Raw genomic sequence first — 19818 nt, forward strand, 5'->3', positions numbered from 1 at the left:
GTATTAAAAGTAAGGTTCCTTGTTAACACTTATAGTATATTGAAATCATAATAATATTTTTATCCATTTGTATACAATTACTTTTGACATCGTGAGTAAGTTTAAGGGCATTAAAAAAAGATTGCTAATTCCCCTATGTATGACTTTTTATACATATTGTATTAAATAAGATTGAGAATGAAAACTGGGAATGTGTCAAAGAGACAACAACCCGACCAAAGAGCAGAAAACAGCCCAAGGCCACCAATGGGTCTTATATTATATGTTTGTATATTTTCAATATCACCCGATGCGTTTCCTTGTTTAAAAAAAAATTAATAGCATTTAAAAGTCAAATTATACGATCATAATACAATGATGTCAGTATACTCATATGTTTTAAAGCAAGAGGTATTCACCGTTTCATATTACTGTTCTAAAACATTCTTCTCGTCAATTTAAATATCTTTTCAATACCTTTTATATCTAGTAATCAATTCCATAAGTTGTGATCAGTGCATATTGCATTTTAAATGGAAGAGTAAAATATAAAATGACGTAATACCATTTGAGGCTTTACAATTCACACATATGTAAAAGAAGGTAAACAACTATCGTGTTACTTCTGAGAAGATCAAGTAATTTTATTTATTTTCGAAGAAACAAATATCGTTCGAATAAACGTAAAAAATAACAAATTGGCAGTAACTAAAACTGAAACACCGATTTTATATTTAGCTGTTTTAATGTGTTTCATCCTCAAATTTCAGTGTCTAATAACCATTCACAATAATGAATTTGGGTAAACACTAACGAAAAGTGTTAAGTTCACATAACTTGTTCATCAATATCAAATCGTTTGTTCAATGAAATCTTGAAGTACCTTCATAAAATCATCATGTATACCATGATTACAATTTTGTACGACGCACGTTTCGTATATAAAAGACTCACCATTGACGCTAGAACGTAAAAAAAAAAATAAAAGGCCAAAAATAGTACAAAGTTGACGAGTATTTAGGACCCAAAATTCCGCAAGGTGTTGCCAAATACAGCTGAGGTAATCTATTCCTTGGTAAGAAAAACTTAACAGTTAATTTAAGATGATAATACTTGTCAACACATAAGTGCTGACTACTGGGCTGATGATACTCTCGAGGAGGAAATCATACAAGAGTCTCACATTATTACATATCTATCTTTTGTTTTCAATTTTGATTTTTTGATAAAATATTGCAAAACTGGTTAACATTCTTGCTTTTTGAACAAATTAGTACTGACACCATTGTATTATGATTATATTTTAAATTCTATCAATTATAAAAACAATTCAGGAAAACAGATCGCTTGATTTAAAATTTACACACACATTATTTCAATATGCATAAAAAGCCACACATAAGGACATTAATATCTTGGTTGGCGCCTTTTTAGATTCATGAAAAATGACTTCTTTTATATTTGCAAAATGGTAGTTTACTGAAATCATAAAACACATTTTGAATTTTCTTAAATATTTAGACAACGGTAGTACTGTATTATGGCCAGCCATTGTGGAAATAACTCACTTTATATTGATAGGAATGATTTATTATCAACATGTTCATAAATGAGTTATTGATATCACTAATAAATGTTATTGCATAACAATATATATGTGTAACATGTTAGTGAACATCAAGTTGTTGATAAATTAGTATTCATAATAATAATGATAAAAATAATATTATTCATACATCATCATCATGATTAGATATTTACACAGATAAGTTTGAAGTCTGATATCCAGACTTAACCATGACCTACGTGAACACCAGGAAAAAACTCATAATGTCCTTTTCGGAAAACCAGAATTGAACAAATGCAGATAAGGACGATTTTTTATCAGAAATTTGTCAATAAATTTTGAGCTTTTTGGTCACTATATACATGATATAATTATAAAATTTCAAAGACGCATGGTCTTTATGGGTCAAACATTTCATTTGAGAACAATGAGTGTTTAGGGGAGGGGAGGACAATTTCTTTTTCATGATGGCACAGAGACGATTGCATAACAGTCATACATTGGAGCATATCCATTATATAAATAGTTTGATAGAAACTGTAATTAACATTGTAGTATTTCGAGTCCAACATTTTTTTTTAAGTTATATTTTTATGTCATTATTGCTTATAATTTCAAATCCCATTTTCTGTCCTCTGTTATTGTCTGTCATATTCAAGTACACAGGAAAAACGCCTTTCTATAATAAATGAAGCTATAAAAATTCGAACTTTTTGTGAGTTGAAGTAAAATATAAAAGTTGGACGTTACACTGCAGTTTTGCAAAACTACAATGCCTTCACATAAGCAAAAAAAAAAACGTTTTATTCATTTCTATCATTGTAATTTATATATTTTTATTAAATCAGTTTTGTCTATCACGGTCAAAAGATTTCTGCAAACGATTAAACTATTCCCGTCACCAAAGTAGTTAGAAAGTCTTAATGTTGACACTGGTTTCAAATCACCCTCAACTGATAGAACACGTACTACTTTAGACTTGCGTAAGAATACCAATATTCTGCCATCATAAAAACAAACGCCTTCTGGGGTGTCATATAAATTGTATGTCCATTTGACGCGTCCGTTTTTGTTAATGCAAGAAATAAAGTTGTTTGTTTTTGTTTCAATGCTAACCACTATAGCCCCATTTGGAAGACAACACATATTTTTTAGAGGCATAATGAAAGGATAACCGAACTCGGTTGGTTCACAAAGAAAAGACTCACTAAAATGTTTTAAAACATTTCCATCGACGTTGATAATGTCAATATGTGACGTTACCCCACGTGACCATTCAAAACTGATCTTCTTTTTTGAAGCGTCACTTGGACTTGAATGACAAATAACTGCGTACGCATATTCTGGCAAACGTGAAATATTATAATAGGCCTTATCAGTTACAGTTTTCGAAATTATGCTCAAACTTTTGTAAGTTGACAAACGGAAGAGACACGACCGTTTCCCAGGGGCAGTAACTAAAACATCGTCGTTGTCATGAATATTTGTAATATCGTATACACCTTGAATTGAAATTTCATCAATAAACTGTTCTTTGACAGTGACTCGGAATCTTTGTACCTTAAAGTTTGCATTGTCTATCGCAATTATCGCATGTCCGTAAAGAATTAAACCTGTAAATCTCGCGGTTATTTTGTTCTCTTGTCCACTTGGTTCAACTTTAATCTCGAGGAACGTTTCAAGTTCCAGTGCTCGAGAAGGTAAAACGTCTGATGAAAATTTGACTCTCCGACTGCAAACTGTGGCCTCTGTATCTTCAAAATCTAAGGAATCAGCAGGCAGAACGTGAACTGTTCCAATCGGTTGATCAACAAGTAAGTCACACAATTCCAGAAACATTTCGTTTAGTTCAAGTTTTATCAAAATTGGATCATGTGATACTCCAAGGGAATTTAGCAGATCTGTATTTTTCTGCAGACTGTCGGGGATTTTTGATAAAACGGTCAACATACCCTCGGTTGAAGTTTGAGATTTGGAATATTCTATGTCACCACGGACTCTTTTTAATTCTCTAACGATTCCTTCCGTTTTTTTCTGCAGTTGTTCTACGTTTACAACGCTTTCAACTTTGTTCAAAATGTCCAAACTCTTTCGATTTACCCTTTTCTCGAAATCATGAACGATGCTCTTCAATTTAAAAACAGTAGTTTTAATTTGCTGTCTTGATTGCATTAGGAGTTGATCTTTTCCGATCTCTTTATAATTAGTAACGATGCCCTGTCCGTAGCTAATTAGATTTTCTATTTCGTCATACGAATTTCTCAATTTCTCTCTTGCTAAGTCGGCACATTTTTTGAAATTTTTGCAATCACAGTCGAAACTCCTATGTGTGTCAACAGCACACTCGGAACATATAATCTGATAACACCTGAAACAGAAAAAGTCACAAACATTCTGAGGGTGTTCGAGACAAGGTATACCATTTTTAGAGTTTGCTTCCTTTTTAACATCACCCGAGATAGCTTGTAATAACACTAGAGCTAAATCGTCTGTTGGAAAGGAATTAGCCCATTCTTCTGCTGATATTGTATAAGATGGCACTGTTATCTCTCGTCGGTCCACAGGGCACGTGACTTTGTTAAAACGTCTTGTTGAATATATCAACTGGGTCAAACATTCACAACATATCGTATGGTCACAGGGTAATAGCTTTGGGTCTTTTAAAGTGTCTCTACATATAGGACAAGATAAATTATCAGATGTTATGTTATCCGCAAGTCTTCTCTGCATTCTGCAAAGGAATAAATGTTTTATTATCTGCTAATATTTCTGAAACAAAAGAGGGAACACTTCAACTTGTAATGTCTTAAAGACAGAACTTCTTTAAGATTCAGCCACCAACTGCATGCAGAATGAAAGCGTTTCCTTCAATAAACATAGTTTATATATTTCTCAAACAATATTAAACTTTTATGTTGCTTAATGTATACATCATTTAGTTCTCTGTTCTTTGTTCTGTGGACTGTTGTCATTTCGTTGTTTTACTTTTGGCCATAGTACGTTATCTAAATATTGTCAGGACTTGCAAGTATTGCTCCTCGTAAAGATTTTTGTGAAAAAAGAGGTACATGTACAAATTTGTGTTTTCTAATTATAACTTGTTTGCATTGTTATTTGTTCGTTTGTTGGAATGTATTGTGTGAAAAAGTAACTGTTTGGCAGTTGTTTTATCAGCGCCACTGGCATTACTGCTATATTTGTATAACTCGAATTCTGTATTTTTAAGTCTCATTTCATTGGTTATTGTCATCGTTACCAAAACGTTTAAACATGTATAAAGGTTCTAAAAGTACTAGTGCTGGAAAATTGATTTTTTCTGGATAAAATGTTAACTGCATGTTGTTGAAAATAAGCAAAATATAGTGTATTGGTGTTTAAGCTCAGACTACTCATTCAGTAATTGAACAAAGTTCTTTCTTTTGAATATTATTTATTTAGTAAACAATTCGGCGTGCTTACACATCAATAAATTTCTAAGAAATTACTTTATTTCGTATCCAAAACCACGTAGTATGTAGAGTGATTATTATGCACAAAACAATCTATTATATACTGAATTGAATTAATCATTTAAATGTGACGGTAGTTTACATAAGAAAGTCAAAGAACAAACAAAAACGGGAAAGTTGCAAATTGGTTTCGCAATGACCTTCACAAGGGTTATACCAGGTGTATTTCAGAGTAAAGCATCATCGTCCACCGCTACATATGTTTCTAAAGCGTAAGTTATAAAAGTAGTTCCAGAAACACGTCGCATGTTTTAAAATGATATCCTAACATCACGTAGTAATTCCTAAAAATATTGTTGGATCGGTATTAAGATTGATTTTGTTTTTTGATAAACTAAAACATAACTAAATTGTATTGGTATACAGTTATGAAAACTTACAGTGTTACAGCCTGGCGATATTTTTTGACAGTTTTTGGCACAAGATTATACTTCCCTCAGACTGTTTATGACGTATTTATACTAAAGCCGTTTAATGGTTGACACTTTAGTCTTGGGGAACATACACAATGCATTAGTTATTGACATTGGAATAGTTTTTTGTATTTGATGTAGCCTTGCAATTGTTTCGAGTCGAGCGCCACTGAAGAGTCTTCTGTAAACGAAACTGTGTCTATCGTACTAAATTATAACCCTGGTATCTATGATGATTTTTTACAACCAATGGGTCGATGACACTGCCGGTCAACGTTTGGTCCCCGAGTGTATCACAAGCGTAGTAATCAGCACTTAAGTGTTGACATACAATTACATTGATATGATAATGTTCTGTCAATTTACTGATTATAGAATATTGCCTTGCTCGAGACACTAAGGTTTTTCTTTCCCCATACATAGATTGCCTTAGTCGTATATGGCACAACTTTTCGGCATTTTGGTTTGTTATACTCTTCAACTCCTTATTTCATTTGGACTTCCAACTAATTTTATTCGAACGCCACTGATGAGTCCGATATAGAAGGACCGAGTTTCTGAATTACTAACTGATAAGCCTAGTATCTTTGATGATTTTTGTTCAGTAACTGCGAGTACACTTAGCTTGGAAATTCATGTTTTTGTCTTTTTAAGCTAGCTGTTTGTTGTGCTTCGTACCGGTCTAATGAGTCAAACCATTTCGATCTGATTTTTATAGTTTGTCCTTGAATTGTGCTGCGCAGGGTTGGGGAGAGTTCAGCTCTCATAGACAAGCTTGGCCACGCTGTGTTCTCTTTATGCCGGTCATGAGTCGGGAGCCTTTTATTCAGTGGTGGTCGTTGGTTGCTTTGTGTGATCGTTTAATCTTTTATCATAAATCAGGCTGTTAATTTTATTTCATTTCAATTGTTACACAATACCATGACCAAAGCAAAATAGGTAAATAGTTTTAATATGTAGGTTCTGTCAAGTGGATTGCCAAGGATGAATAGTGGGGAAAAGAGATAAGGACACTCCCTGCGCAAGGCATCGGATGTAATACAGGATGGTGGTTGCGTTTCATGGTCTGTTACTTGTCGTGTTGTCTTTTGTTTTATTTAAGAACATATTATTGGCCATCGTTTTCGACTCGATATTATGATTTTTCCCTTGGTTTCCTTATTATAACCAAGTCTTTGATACCCAATACGCGAACTGTACAAAACAAAATATTTGGGGATGGGGAGGTCGGTCACTATGAAAAAATGCATGAGGAAATACAGGTTTTTTTTAGAAGCTATGTCATTCGGTGTTCGATAAAGCCATAAACCATATCGGTAGAGACAATCACAAAAGATTATCAAGATATTTGCAAACTTGAACTATAGATACGGAACAACACATAGGACATCACAACCACATCAGATTCGATCTCGAACTCAAAATTAATGGTCAAGAACGCTGCTAGATAGTTTAACTATTTTAATACTCTTGTTAAAATTTTGTACCTAAGAAAATAGTCCAGAAACTTATTCAAAACAATATATACAACTACTTAAATTCTTTATTTGCAAGGCTATACATGTTATTCAGTATTGTCTCAACTTCCAAAATATGCGAAAATCTGATATTCAAGATCGCAAATAAACATTGCTTGACTTCCTCTCAAGATGCAGATATGGCAAAGGCCATGTTATGCTAAAGAAAACCCCAAAAGTATTCTGATAAAAAATAAAATAATTGTGCATAAGTTAATAAATTACAAAGTTATTCTGACTTATAATGTATCATATGAAGGATATCTAATTAGGGCCTTTCTTTATCAATTTTTTCGTCAACATATCAATATTTCTTGAACAATAAACTATAATGTATGTATTTGGATATACATGATATACTTACATTTACTCATTCGGTTTATTCACAAGCATTCAGGTTAGTCACAAGAAATGCAATGCAGAATCGAAAGTAACGTTTTGTTGAATAGTTTAAATATAGAACATAACATAATGTAATGACATTACGGTTACCACAGGATTGTATTTAAATCAATGACAATGGTTTTACTTCAGTGATTTAATGTGTACTGCTCAGGAAACCTGCCAACGCACGTATCATATTCTACCCTAATTTCAGTTTATCGATATGTGGGTCATTTTAAAAAAATGTCGAATTTTCAGTACACCTATGCTATTTTTTTTTATTTCTGAAGAAAAATGCAGTTGTAAGTGCTTAAATGAACCATGTGAAAGTTTGTAGAATTTATTAGTCAGAACATTTATAATAAACACGATTTAGATCTATTTTGATACGATGTTTGCGTAATTTATGTGCGTACAGTGTCAGGGTGACACATTTCAAATGATATTTATCCTATTTTCTGATTGCCTTGATATCTGCAGATAAATAACTCTCACGAAAAAATCGCATCTTATTTATTATTCTTTGTTACATTTTTTCTTCAAACCAATTTCAATCAGCGTACATAAAGTGCATGTCCATCATATTACCGCAACTTGAATCAACCGTTAAATTGTTCTACATATGAATAGTAAACTAGTCAGGGTTGATTTCAAAAGCGCAAAGCAACCTAAAAATTTAAAACAGCACATTTCTTGCATAACAGTGTAGAGAAAAGAAATTCCAAGACAGTTAGTGAAAAAAAATAGTGGGTACCCTTTAGTCATGTCTATGCTGTTACCAACATATTTATCAATTACACCAATATTATACTTGTAAAAAGTGCAATAACGTATTGGAAACCAAAATCACATCAGAAAAACATTATCACTTCATAAAAGGGAGTAGTTATTTCACAACAGCATTCATAAATGAAGACATTTGTCTATTCTGTTATGTCTATCCGGTTATTATGGTTACAGTAATAGGATAGACAATACTTGACAGAAACGTCTTTAAAGAGTTTAAAATTACATATAGTTGTACACATAATAAAATGGTTCGTTGTATGAACTCATCTAAAGGTTATAACGTCTTAATCTTCGCAATTTAGCATTTGCAGATGCAATACTGCTATCGGTAACAGGATAGACCTTACTATGGTGATATATCATTAACGTACGTTCCTGTTACCAATAAAATAATGACGAAATTAAACCAACATGCGAGGGAATTACTTGATGTTGAGTTTATTAGAAAAAAAAAGACTGAACATTATGAATTACTATCTTAGACTTGCATAACTGGTGGTTATATTTATAACCTTTGAAAACCAATTTTTAGAGGCATTTTTCAGTATAACATGGACAATTGACAAATAATCTATCAGTATCATCGCACAGAATGAAAATATATGGAAGTCCTTACTCTTGAAAACCATCTTATCAGGGGTGTTTCTTGGATATTTGAAAGAGGGGGCGTAGAATCAATTCTTTTGCCGAGGAGAGCGTTTTAAAGAATGGTTCCCTATTGAGTAACTGGTGTCTGATTGGTGTACGAGTTCATACAGGCTTGAGAAAGAATCATTATTACAACAAGAAACGAATTGCACGCTGCCTTCTGGCGATTTCCTCTGATCTGTAAATATGGCTAACAGACATTTTAAAAGAGCGAAAAAAACAAAAAAGGCTATCATGAAAAAGGCCTTCTATCAGAAATATAGAAAAATAATAGACGATGAGATTTTGTTACTCAGTAAAGGATTAAAGTATATACCGTCTCCCTCGACGAAATTTGCAAAATCTAGTATTGCATCGGATTTCAATGAATTTGCAAGAAAACTAAGATGCAAATATCACTTTCACAAGGGTGATATTTTTAAACGTCATCCCTTTTTAACAAAATCCGGATACGAACCGGAACTTTCAAACAATGCAATTAAGACATATATATTCAAAAATAAGACTGAGATAGATAATTCAACAATACAAAAAGCACACGATAATCTCACTACGCGCGAAAGAAAGGCAATTTCTTCCCTGAAACGAAACATAAAAATAGTTATTCGAAAAGCAGATAAAAATAACACCACAGTGATCTGGGATAAAACAGAATATATAAGTGAAGGACTTAGGCATCTTAGTAGTGCTACTCACTTCATAGAAATTGAGAAATTAAATATAATAGAGACCAAACAGAAAATCAATAATATTATCTTTGAAATGCATAGGAAAGGGGTCATGGATGAAATCACATTTAAATATCTTTCTGCTAAGAGAGATCTTAAAACAGGAAGGTTGTATCTTCTGCCTAAATTGCACAAACTGGATACTGAACTAATAGAAAGGGTTCAACAGAATCCTACGCTGTATAAAAATGTCAGAATTCAAGGAAGGCCTATTGTTTCATTATCTGGTACTGTTTTAGAGAGAATAGGGAAGTATTTGGATAAATCCATGCTTCTAGCAGTAGTACAACAAGAAACACATTTAAGGGACTCTTTTTGAATTTATAAATATTATTGAGAAATTGCAGGTAAAACCTGACGCCTACTTAGTCAGTTTTGACATAAAAGAAATATATAACAATATGTCCCATGCAGAAATGATTGACTCAGTTAAACATGCTTGCCCTTCGATAATTAAATGTAAACATACGATAACATTGCCCCCACTGCGATATATATTGGAACTTCTAAAGATAGTTCTTGAAAACAATGAATTTATGTTCAATGATAAATTTTACAAAACTTCAACTGGAGTTCCAATGGGAAATAGTTTATCACCTGAAATTGTCGATCTGAGAGTTTATGAAGTCTTAAATAGTATTTCAATGACTTTCCAACATAAACAGAAAATATCGAGTCTCTATAGATTTAGGCTTTTTTTATTTACAATGAAGGTACAGATGATGAAATAGCACAATTTTTTGAACATGCTAACAGACACCATGCACTTCTAAAATTTACATACGAGAAATCACAAACTAAAATGCAGTTTTTAGATGTGTTAGTATTCAAAGGCCCAAGATTTAGAGAAACAGGAATCTTAGACCTCACGACGTTCCGGAAAAAAAACCTGAAAATTATCAGTACTTACAGAGGTCCTCGTGCCATTCATCCTCTACTTTCAGAGGCATAATTAAGGGAGAAATGCTTCGCTTAAAGAGATGTACGAACGATCCAGTAGATTTGCAAACACAATATGCGTTATTTTCTGAACGCCTTATTAAAAGGGGATATGAAAAAAAAAAATAAATTAAAACTGTTATGCAGGAAGTGACTGCAAAACAAAGAAATGACACATTAATGGCAAAACCCAAATCTGTATAACAGTCGCCTCCCTTGGTTTTCTCCACAGTGTTTTCAAGACAGAAAACACACATATAGAACAATATTTTAAAACAATGGGATATATTAAAAGATGACGAAGAGGCAAAACTTTTATTTGATAAAAAGACCTCTTTTCGCTTTCCGTAGACATAGAAACTTGAAAGACACAGTTACATCTGCAATGCTGGGTAATTAACATGTTGCAAATTATAAAAAATATATTCTATTCCATGTTTGTTAAATTGATAAACATGGTAAAAAAAAAGAGTATAGAAAAGTTTTAGTCAAACAGATCACGAGGTGTCGAGCCCCTTATAAAAATTACAGTGTTTTTATTATAAGTGTCACCATGCAATGGCTTGGGCTCCTGACGATGGACATGGCCATGGTCAATCAGTTTATTCTAATATCACCTTGATGCATGGACTCTTTGCAAACCAGCCTAGAATGCAAGAACAAAATCGGCTAACAATATGAATAACACGGACACGGATGATACACTTGGCACATTTTTAACGGAACTTCCCCATTTTTGCATTCTTGTTAAAGTTCATGGCATTGCTATACACGTAGCTAATTGTCGCCCCTCCGCCATAAAAAATCAATTCGCATAACTCCCACACAAATTGACGAAACATGTATAATGCCGGCGCAAAATGATATCAACTACATGTCATGTTTAACAATCCTGCAAAAAATGAACGAAATTCGTCCAGCGGTTTAAACGAGTTGTGTTCACAAAATAGTCACTGCGTGACGGACGGACAGAGACCATTTCCATGCCCCTCCGACGCGTGGCGATGGAATACAATGGAGGAGAGATATACTTGAATGTATCTAGTGTAGCAGGGGTTGCGGATATAAAGACCGAGAAGGGTTCAAGGGTAATCGTATATACTGACAAACATATACAAGTGATACCTCGCCACGCATAAGGGGATGGCAAATAGTGTATAAAACTGCAATTTCTCACAAAAATATTCCGTTGAAAATTTTTTTTTTAAAAACATGTATCCGTTCTCGAGTTATTGAATTAAAACCACCGGGTGGACGGACGGACGAACTCGTACTTTTTTCGGAGGCTACCCTATTACGTGTGGTTGGGTATTAAAAAATTCAACCCCATTTTTATATATAATAAATTTGGTATCAGTTTTATTAAAAGCTTAGGAATCACAATTGCGTCAGTAATTTTTCGTTTTCTTAGTAAGGATTGAGTCATGTATACATGTAGGATAAAATAAATTGTGAATCCTCCTCGCATAGCCAGAAATTAGTAGTACTTTTGCTAATTAATATTCATAATATGTAAATGAGAATTGTACCACGTGATAATAGTTTGAACTGGACTGTCTTGATATCATTAAAATCTTTAAAACACGGATATTATAAGTTGCCCGTCACAGAGTCCTTGTTTATAATCACTCTGATATTTCCGTAAAGTTGTCAGGCGGTCAAAATCAAAACAATGAACGCGAATTTAGTGAATTTTTCGTGTTTTCGTGAGTTAATTAGGGGCATTTTAACTTTACGTGGGAACCTAGAGTTCAACGACTACACATACAAGGTTTGGACTAGCTTATTCTTTGGACATTCAAGTTTCAAGTTTCATCCCGGCATTCTGTTTTTGTAATGACCTTGTTACCCTATTTTCAACACGAAGTTTCCAAATTTGACGTTTCAGCCATTTTAACTTGTATTTTATACTGCAATGTTAAAAGCCTCTCGCTTCGATTTTTTAAATAGCTCAGGAACCTTGATTTTTGCAACGACAGTCATTATGTTTCGTTTAAATGGTGTATGTTGTTGTGTATATTTATTTTCTGTCCCGGCAACCTGTCTATCACTTAAATTAAAGTTAAAACAGACATTTTTTTCAAAATTCCCTATCATTTCAATATAATTTCCGTGACCCGTATCCGATTTCTTTAGTATTATATTTAAATAAGCAAAGTGGCGTTGATTTCTGGATATTGGAAGACGTGTGTCGCCAAAAAACTACAAAGTCGATCGGTAAACAGGAAGTAGATGAGCAACAAACCTGAAAAGGGAAGAAACGGTACAAGTCATCATGAGAAAGCAATGTACTAAATATCTAATCATTCCATCCAACAGAAGCTGAGAAATTTGAAACGGAAAAGTGAAGCGGACGATTAGGACGACGACGCAAGGCGAATAAAAAGAAGGAATACCTGTTCGGATCTACCGTCTCCGTTCATCAGCTTTGGAAGTTTGGAAGTTATAAAGCTGATGGACTTAGACGAAAAGTGTCTTCCTTTCTGTTTTTCAACAATGAATATGGGACCTACAAGTTTACATGCAAAGGTAGATGCCCGGGGTGGAGGAGGTTGCACCAGGTATAATCATTGACGGGGGTGTTCTTCTGGTAGTTCAAAACCTTGACCTCGTTCCAGACAAGTTTTGATGGATTATGATAACAGACCCCATGATAGACAAATTGGTGAAAATAGTCTGCCTCCAGATCATTCAAATTATGTATTGATTAACATGTGGATATCAAATCTTTGGAAGAAGTTATAAATTCAGTTAAAAAAATAATATGAAATGGGCATGTAAATGAAAAATAAATCGTTAACGATAGCTTTTTCTGAACTTTTGATATATAATATAATAATTAAGATCTATTTTGCTACATTTGGCAATCGCCATGGCAGTCAGCAGTGTTTTAAGAACATCCGTGTTTGACCTGCTAGTCAAATGCGTTTTGTTAAAATATACCTTTTCACTGGTCTTTTGGAAAATATGGTTTGTGCAGTATTTAGACCTCTCAACCAAGAAATTTGTTTTGCATGCACACGTATAAAAAATTGCGGTTTTTATCCAACGCAATCATAGGTTTGAACGTTGTTTTCAATTTAGACTTGTATTTATAATACCCCGTTCTAGTTAGTCAAATCTGACCCTTTCCAAGTCAAGGCGAATAAAAAACATAACCCCATTTAGCTGAAAATGCAACCCCGTTTGTCGGAACATACCGGGTATCATATATATAGTGAGTGCTCCCCCCCCCCCCCCCTCCCCCCCGAGTTAGATGTAGAATGGCCATTGGGGAAGTGTCACACAAAACAACCATTTCATGTATAGATTTACTTACCGTTTTGGTTGTTTAAAAAAGGTGTCCAAGATACCTTGAGATGTTTTAAGGTCTTTTGACGCTTTTGTTTTGACGTCGACATCTTTGACGATTTCACTATATCGCGTCAACAACAATGGATACTAATCGCAGAGTCGAATACGGCGGAGAAACGAAATTTTACGGATCACCCATCGGATGGGGGAATCAGTATAAAAAGAAATCAGAGTATGTGTTTAATTAATGAATATGATAAATTGCCATATTCAATACAATATTAGCAGATTGCGATAGTTTTTTTTTAAAGGGGGGGGGGGGGGGGGGGGACGTACGCCCATTACGCCCTCACCTGGACCCTGGAAAAACAAGTTTGACATTTTATCGAAACTTTTTCTAAATAACCCTAAATTTTTAATTTGAACATGGTAACAGGAGAAGCAAAATATTGCACCACCTATCAAAAAATGTTTTAATATATTCTTGTATGACAATATCAAGATTGCATCTTTTTATATGTTGTTCTATAAGTACTGTTTGTTTTGATTTGCTTATGACGAAGGTTGTTTGAATTAGTAACTTTAAATCAAATTTGCAATTTCAAAATTCTACATTTTTTGAAAATGACCAATATAATGTGCTCAGGATGTTTACTTATTCAAAAAAAATAACACAATTTAAAAACTTAATTTAAGTGAAACAACTGACCCATCAGAAAGAACCATTTTGATGACTGATTCGGCCAACACAAATATTTAGGGTCAGAGCAAAGACTGGCTTGCTCGGAGTCAGAATAATGTGTCCGGGTAAGGTGACATGTCTGTCTGCGCACTGTTACCTTGTGAGCTAGCACCTTATAAAGCCGGCTCAGCTTGTTGGTCTAGTACAAAGCAGGGCACATATTCATATTAAATAACATGTTCCCGTCCTGAATATGTATATTAATTTCGCCGCTGGACGTTAAACAGACATCCATCATCATCATCTTGTTTGAATACATTAATAAGTCATGGCCAGTGATTAGGCATCTTATAAAACAGACCGAAAAATTGTGTCTTGTTCTTATAGTATAAGACATCCTTCAAATTTAAAAAGAAAATCCATAGGTACACGTATGTTCTCGAACCCATATAAAACTTTAAAATTCAAACAAGATCTTCCAGGAGGAAGGATAAACGAGACTTAAAACAACAAAGGCATTGTAAAAATAACACAAGAACACTGAAAAAAACATGCAACATGAACCCCTTTTTAACAAAACAACGCCGTTTTATTAGCTTTGAATCTAATAATTTTGATTAATAATTACCTCCTTATTTCTTTAAATAATGGACTTTTAGGTAATTGCAACGTTGACTTAATTCTGCTTTATTTGTTACATAAAGACATGTTATTATAAATTAACATATTACCCATACGGTATGGGGTTTGCTTATTACTGAAGGTCATATTGTGATCTCTAATACCTTATACAATGAATCTTTGTCGTTTGGTCCCGGGTGGATAGTTGTCTCATTGGTAATTATACCACATCTTTACCTTTTAAAGTACTTATTAAAATCGAAAATAAAAAAAAAACAATGCGATTTTGATAAAACATTGTGCAATTGCAAAAGTTTTATTTATAAGACTTTAACTACTTTTATCGTATGATGGAATTTTATCAAAAAATTAAAAGATAGTCGGAATTCTTTACAAAATAAAAGTGTCAGGCTCAAAATCGCACCAAAGTAAAAAAAAAGTGTGTGGATAAAGTTATAAGAGTCTATCAATAACACCAGTTTGGTGAATGAATAAAGGTCATTGCACCTTTTCCGTTTATAGGTCTACCGTTATGGTAAACGCAATAATGCTCAAAATGTGCAAAGATTTCTACATCTAGCAACATCAAATTAAGTGTATGAATACACATTAATTTTACTTTTTCCGCGTATAAAGTTATTGCTAGTGCTACTGAATGTCCACAGATGTCCATATCTATCAATTGATAAAGATAAAAGGTTTTTAATTGCGTAAGTCGTGCTTGGTAAAATATCCCCAATGTAATGTCCATATGGAGTAAACAAACATACCCTGTCGTTTCCGTTAAATCTGTCAGCCACAAAAACGTTTCCCCGGAAATCTTCACAAATCTGACTGAAGTAAGAATTTTTATCCTGAAATTATTGCTCTAATTTTCCAGAAAATGTAAAAGTGTAAATTGAATCATATGAGCACATGAGAATTCTTGAGACCGTTGTGACGTGCATACATGTTCTATTAGTAAGGCAATTTTAATTTTGCGCTAAAAACTCGCTGCTAAAAGTGTTGATGACTCTACCTATATTGTCGGTTTCATAAAAAGTACTCTTCGATCGATACAACAGCAACAATGTATCATTTGCAACTGTGCAAACGTCTGTAAATGTAACTTTAACATCCAATTCTTCAATCTGTTGTGGAATTTGACTAAATCTGAAGAGACTTAAAGTTTGGTTCTTGATTAGGGTGAAATATATGTTGTTTTGCGTATGTCCTACTAGCCTCAAGACATGCTCCTGGTCATGCTGCAAGGAAACTTATTTTTCATGCGTACCATTTGAACTTACAATTTTCAGCTTACTATCTACTAAAACCAACACCGCATCTGTACCGAAAGGGCAGACAACTGAATCGACATAATAATCAAGTATAAATGATTTATTTATTTTAAAGCCTTTATCATTATCAATAAGATATGACGAAGGCTTCTGTCTAACGGCTATAAACGAATTTGTCATAGGCCTTTGTTCTCTTTCAATTCTTTCTACGGCTTCATAAAGCTGGTTTAATTTAATGGATCCAGGCTTTAGCAAGGGTTCAAAAATGTCAGGCATTGTTATGCAATAGTTGTGATCATAATGGCATAAGCGTATTTGAAGCTCTGTAAAAGCATCTAATATATCGCATTTGTCGCCAAACTCCAATAGGTTATCGTTCGCGTAAAGGAGTTCAATAAATGCCATTTTAGACCTGATCACCTCTTCTTTGTACGATTCTAAAACCGCCTTGTCTTTTTGTGCCATACTATCTAATTCTAAGACATTTTTATCTGTAATTTCATCAATTTTTCTACAAACGTCCTGTTTAAGTCGCTCAGATGTTTCTATAATTTCTATCCTTGTGTTCTTTATATGATTGTTATACTTTGTTTCCTCAAGATGAGCCTCATTTAAAAGGGATTCGAGAAGCGGTTAGTCGTGATTTTAACGCTCTTGATGCTGCATTTAATGACGTTCGTGCTCGCGCAACAGTAGTTTGCAATGGTTCAGTTTCATGTCCTTCGTAAAAACCTGTCATGCAAACAGAACAAACGGGTTTTGAACATGATTTACAGAATTCCTCCATCGGACGACAGTATGTATAATGCTCTTGACACATTTTCTCAATTGTTGCAACCTGCATATATGCACCGGCCTTTGAAACGATTTTTTCCGTTGATTCTATAGAGACTACGCTGTGGCTTTTGAACTTGTTATGTGTTTTATGGTAATCATTACACTCTTTGCACATAAATTCCTGACAATCTTCACATTTAGAGGCAGCCATATTATTTTTATCGCACATTTGACATTGACTTTTGAATTGTTCATTTTTCGAATGATCGAAAAATTTATAGTCTTCAAGTCCATCAATTCCTTTCCAAGTAATGTAAATTAAGCTTTCACATAAAGGACATGCTATTCGACGTGCGAGAGGACGGAGAGGTAGTTGGTCTAAGCAATGACAACAGAACACGTGGAAGCATTTTAATATTTTCGGATTATACAACTTCGACTGACATATTCCACAAGAATAGGTACTTGGAGTAGAAACTGAAATCTCAGCCATTGCAGTTGGTTATAACATTTAATCAATATTTAATTCTTGATTCTACTTTTAGCAGAATTTGTAAAAAAAAAATATTTATTTTTATTGTTTTCGTTACAAACGTCCCGGACAACTGAGTGCATGATCCGATAAATGAGCATAAACAAAACCGTTTTATTATATTTGTTTTACAGCTTTAAAATACTATTCAACCGATTATATAACGGGATCTAGTCTTGCAAATGGCTCTGTTCCAACTTGATTGAGTCGATCAACAAAAAAGAAAATCGCATTAAGTTTTGAATTTAAAATGCACAGCCAACACTAAAAGTGCAACTGACGCTGCTTTCTGTTGATTAAAACAGGCACCTATTTTATAGAAAAGTTCAAGTGTCAGGGAAAACATTATACTTAATACGGCTCTAAATAGATATGAGAAGATGTGGTATGAGTGCCAATGAGAAAATTCTCCATCCAAGTTACAATTTGTAAACAGTAAACCATTATAAGTCAAAGTACGGCATTCAACCCGGAGCCTTTGCTCAAACCGAACAGCAAGCTATAAGTGATCCCAAAATGACTAGTGTAAAACAATTCAAACACGAAAAAAAGCAGTCTAATCTATATAAAAAAAAACGAGAAACTAGAAACACTTATGAACCACATCAACAAACGACAACCACTGAACAACAGTTTCCTGACTTAGGACAGGTGCAAACAAATGCAGCGGGTTTAAACGTTTTAACAGACGCCAACATTCACTCTAACCTGAAACAGTTGTATAACATTACAACATAGAAAGACACACTATAAAATATCAATTGAAATAGGTTATCTCGATCAAAAAGAAAAATTAACAAAAACAAGTAAACATACACTGAACGAATAAATTTGACACAATATAAATACAATATGTAAAACAATGTCAAGAAGACAAAACCTGGGACAAAATAGCGTTAAATAAAATAACGTACACAGGTAACTTTAAATATAATAATTTTGTTGTTAGGAGTACGGAAATATTTTTTACAAAATAAATTTGTTGTTCATAGTACGAGAACAGAAGTGAAAATTTATCGTAATACTTAACACATATCAAAGATGGTACATATAAAAAAGTGAGATGAGATATAACACAAAACAAGCAAACATTGAATAGCAAAAATGCATAGCAAATTGTGTCAACAGGTCAAATGAACACGAAAATACGATTTGGGAGTACTCGCAGTACTGAAAGCTAGTTGAAAGCCAAAAAAGAATTAATAATAAAAAATCATGCATCAGAGACTAAAATCAATCAAAACACATTTCAGGGATATAGCGTTTAAACGCCATTGACAGTCAAAGAAGACATGACTTGTGCAATGCCAAAATAAAAGTATCGACAGGCAGTTGGATATTTAGGATTTAACCTTATAATAAATATGTACAATATGTTATATATCTCTATATAGAAAATAAACGTGGATGTGTATTTATATATCCCCCCCCCCAAAAAAAAAAAAAACATTCGAAACGAATACAAATTTAGTTATGTTTTGATTTGTTGATGACAAAATCGATATTTGTGATAACATAAACAATATTCAAAGATCTTATTTAAACATTAATAAGATAACCTTTACGTATAAGTTTGTTTAAAGGTTCGATGAGTTTACACGGATCACATACTCGTGAGGGTTGATAAAACAAAATTTGATGGATAAAAATGACATCGGGCTAAGTTATTATTCTCGTCAATGATCAAATTATTTTTTTAATTTTGCTACACTATGTCGTGGTTTGTTTGTTTTATCAAAATGTGAAAACATAATCTTATTAAAGTATCGTCTACTAATACTCGGATGCGTGCAACCACAAATTCAAAATAGCCAACGCATTAGTTTATTCCTGGAAGTGAAACTGATGTATTGTCAATCTCAGTTTCATGAAATATCAAATCTAGATCGCATTAGTGTACTTTATGTTCACATTTAATATTCGCTTAAAATATGCATCGGTCCATAGGTGTATACCACCAAAACCAAAACATAGTACGACACATCCGGTTTCATGTTAAAAAGAATATAAAAATGCCATTGAATTTAAAAGTTTAAGATAATTAACTTTGCATTACATTGTTTTAACATTTTTTTTGAGTCATTAACTCTATCTCATTGTTTCAAAGCAGTATTTTTGTTTTATTTGGAGCTATTATAAAATATGTTGGAAACTTGATATGA

The 19818-nt window shown here is 33.4% G+C and overlaps 2 protein-coding genes across 2 annotated transcripts in view; both read right to left on the reverse strand.

The window, feature by feature from the left end:
- The window catches only part of LOC127712498 (uncharacterized), a 57074-nt gene that overhangs the window by 18526 nt on the left and 18730 nt on the right, over positions 1-19818 (reverse strand). The window lies entirely within an intron of this gene.
- Positions 599-7833, reverse strand: LOC127712499 (uncharacterized). The gene is made up of 2 exons (XM_052218971.1): positions 7350-7833; positions 599-4277 (listed from the first exon to the last, which is right to left on the reverse strand). The coding sequence occupies exon 2, from the start codon at positions 4274-4276 to the stop codon at positions 2363-2365; it is 1914 nt and encodes a 637-aa protein (XP_052074931.1). The 5' UTR covers position 4277; positions 7350-7833; the 3' UTR covers positions 599-2362.

The sequence above is a fragment of the Mytilus californianus genome, unplaced genomic scaffold, assembly GCF_021869535.1.
Source record: "Mytilus californianus isolate M0D057914Y unplaced genomic scaffold, xbMytCali1.0.p SCAF_8, whole genome shotgun sequence".
NCBI lineage: Eukaryota > Metazoa > Mollusca > Bivalvia > Mytilida > Mytilidae > Mytilus > Mytilus californianus.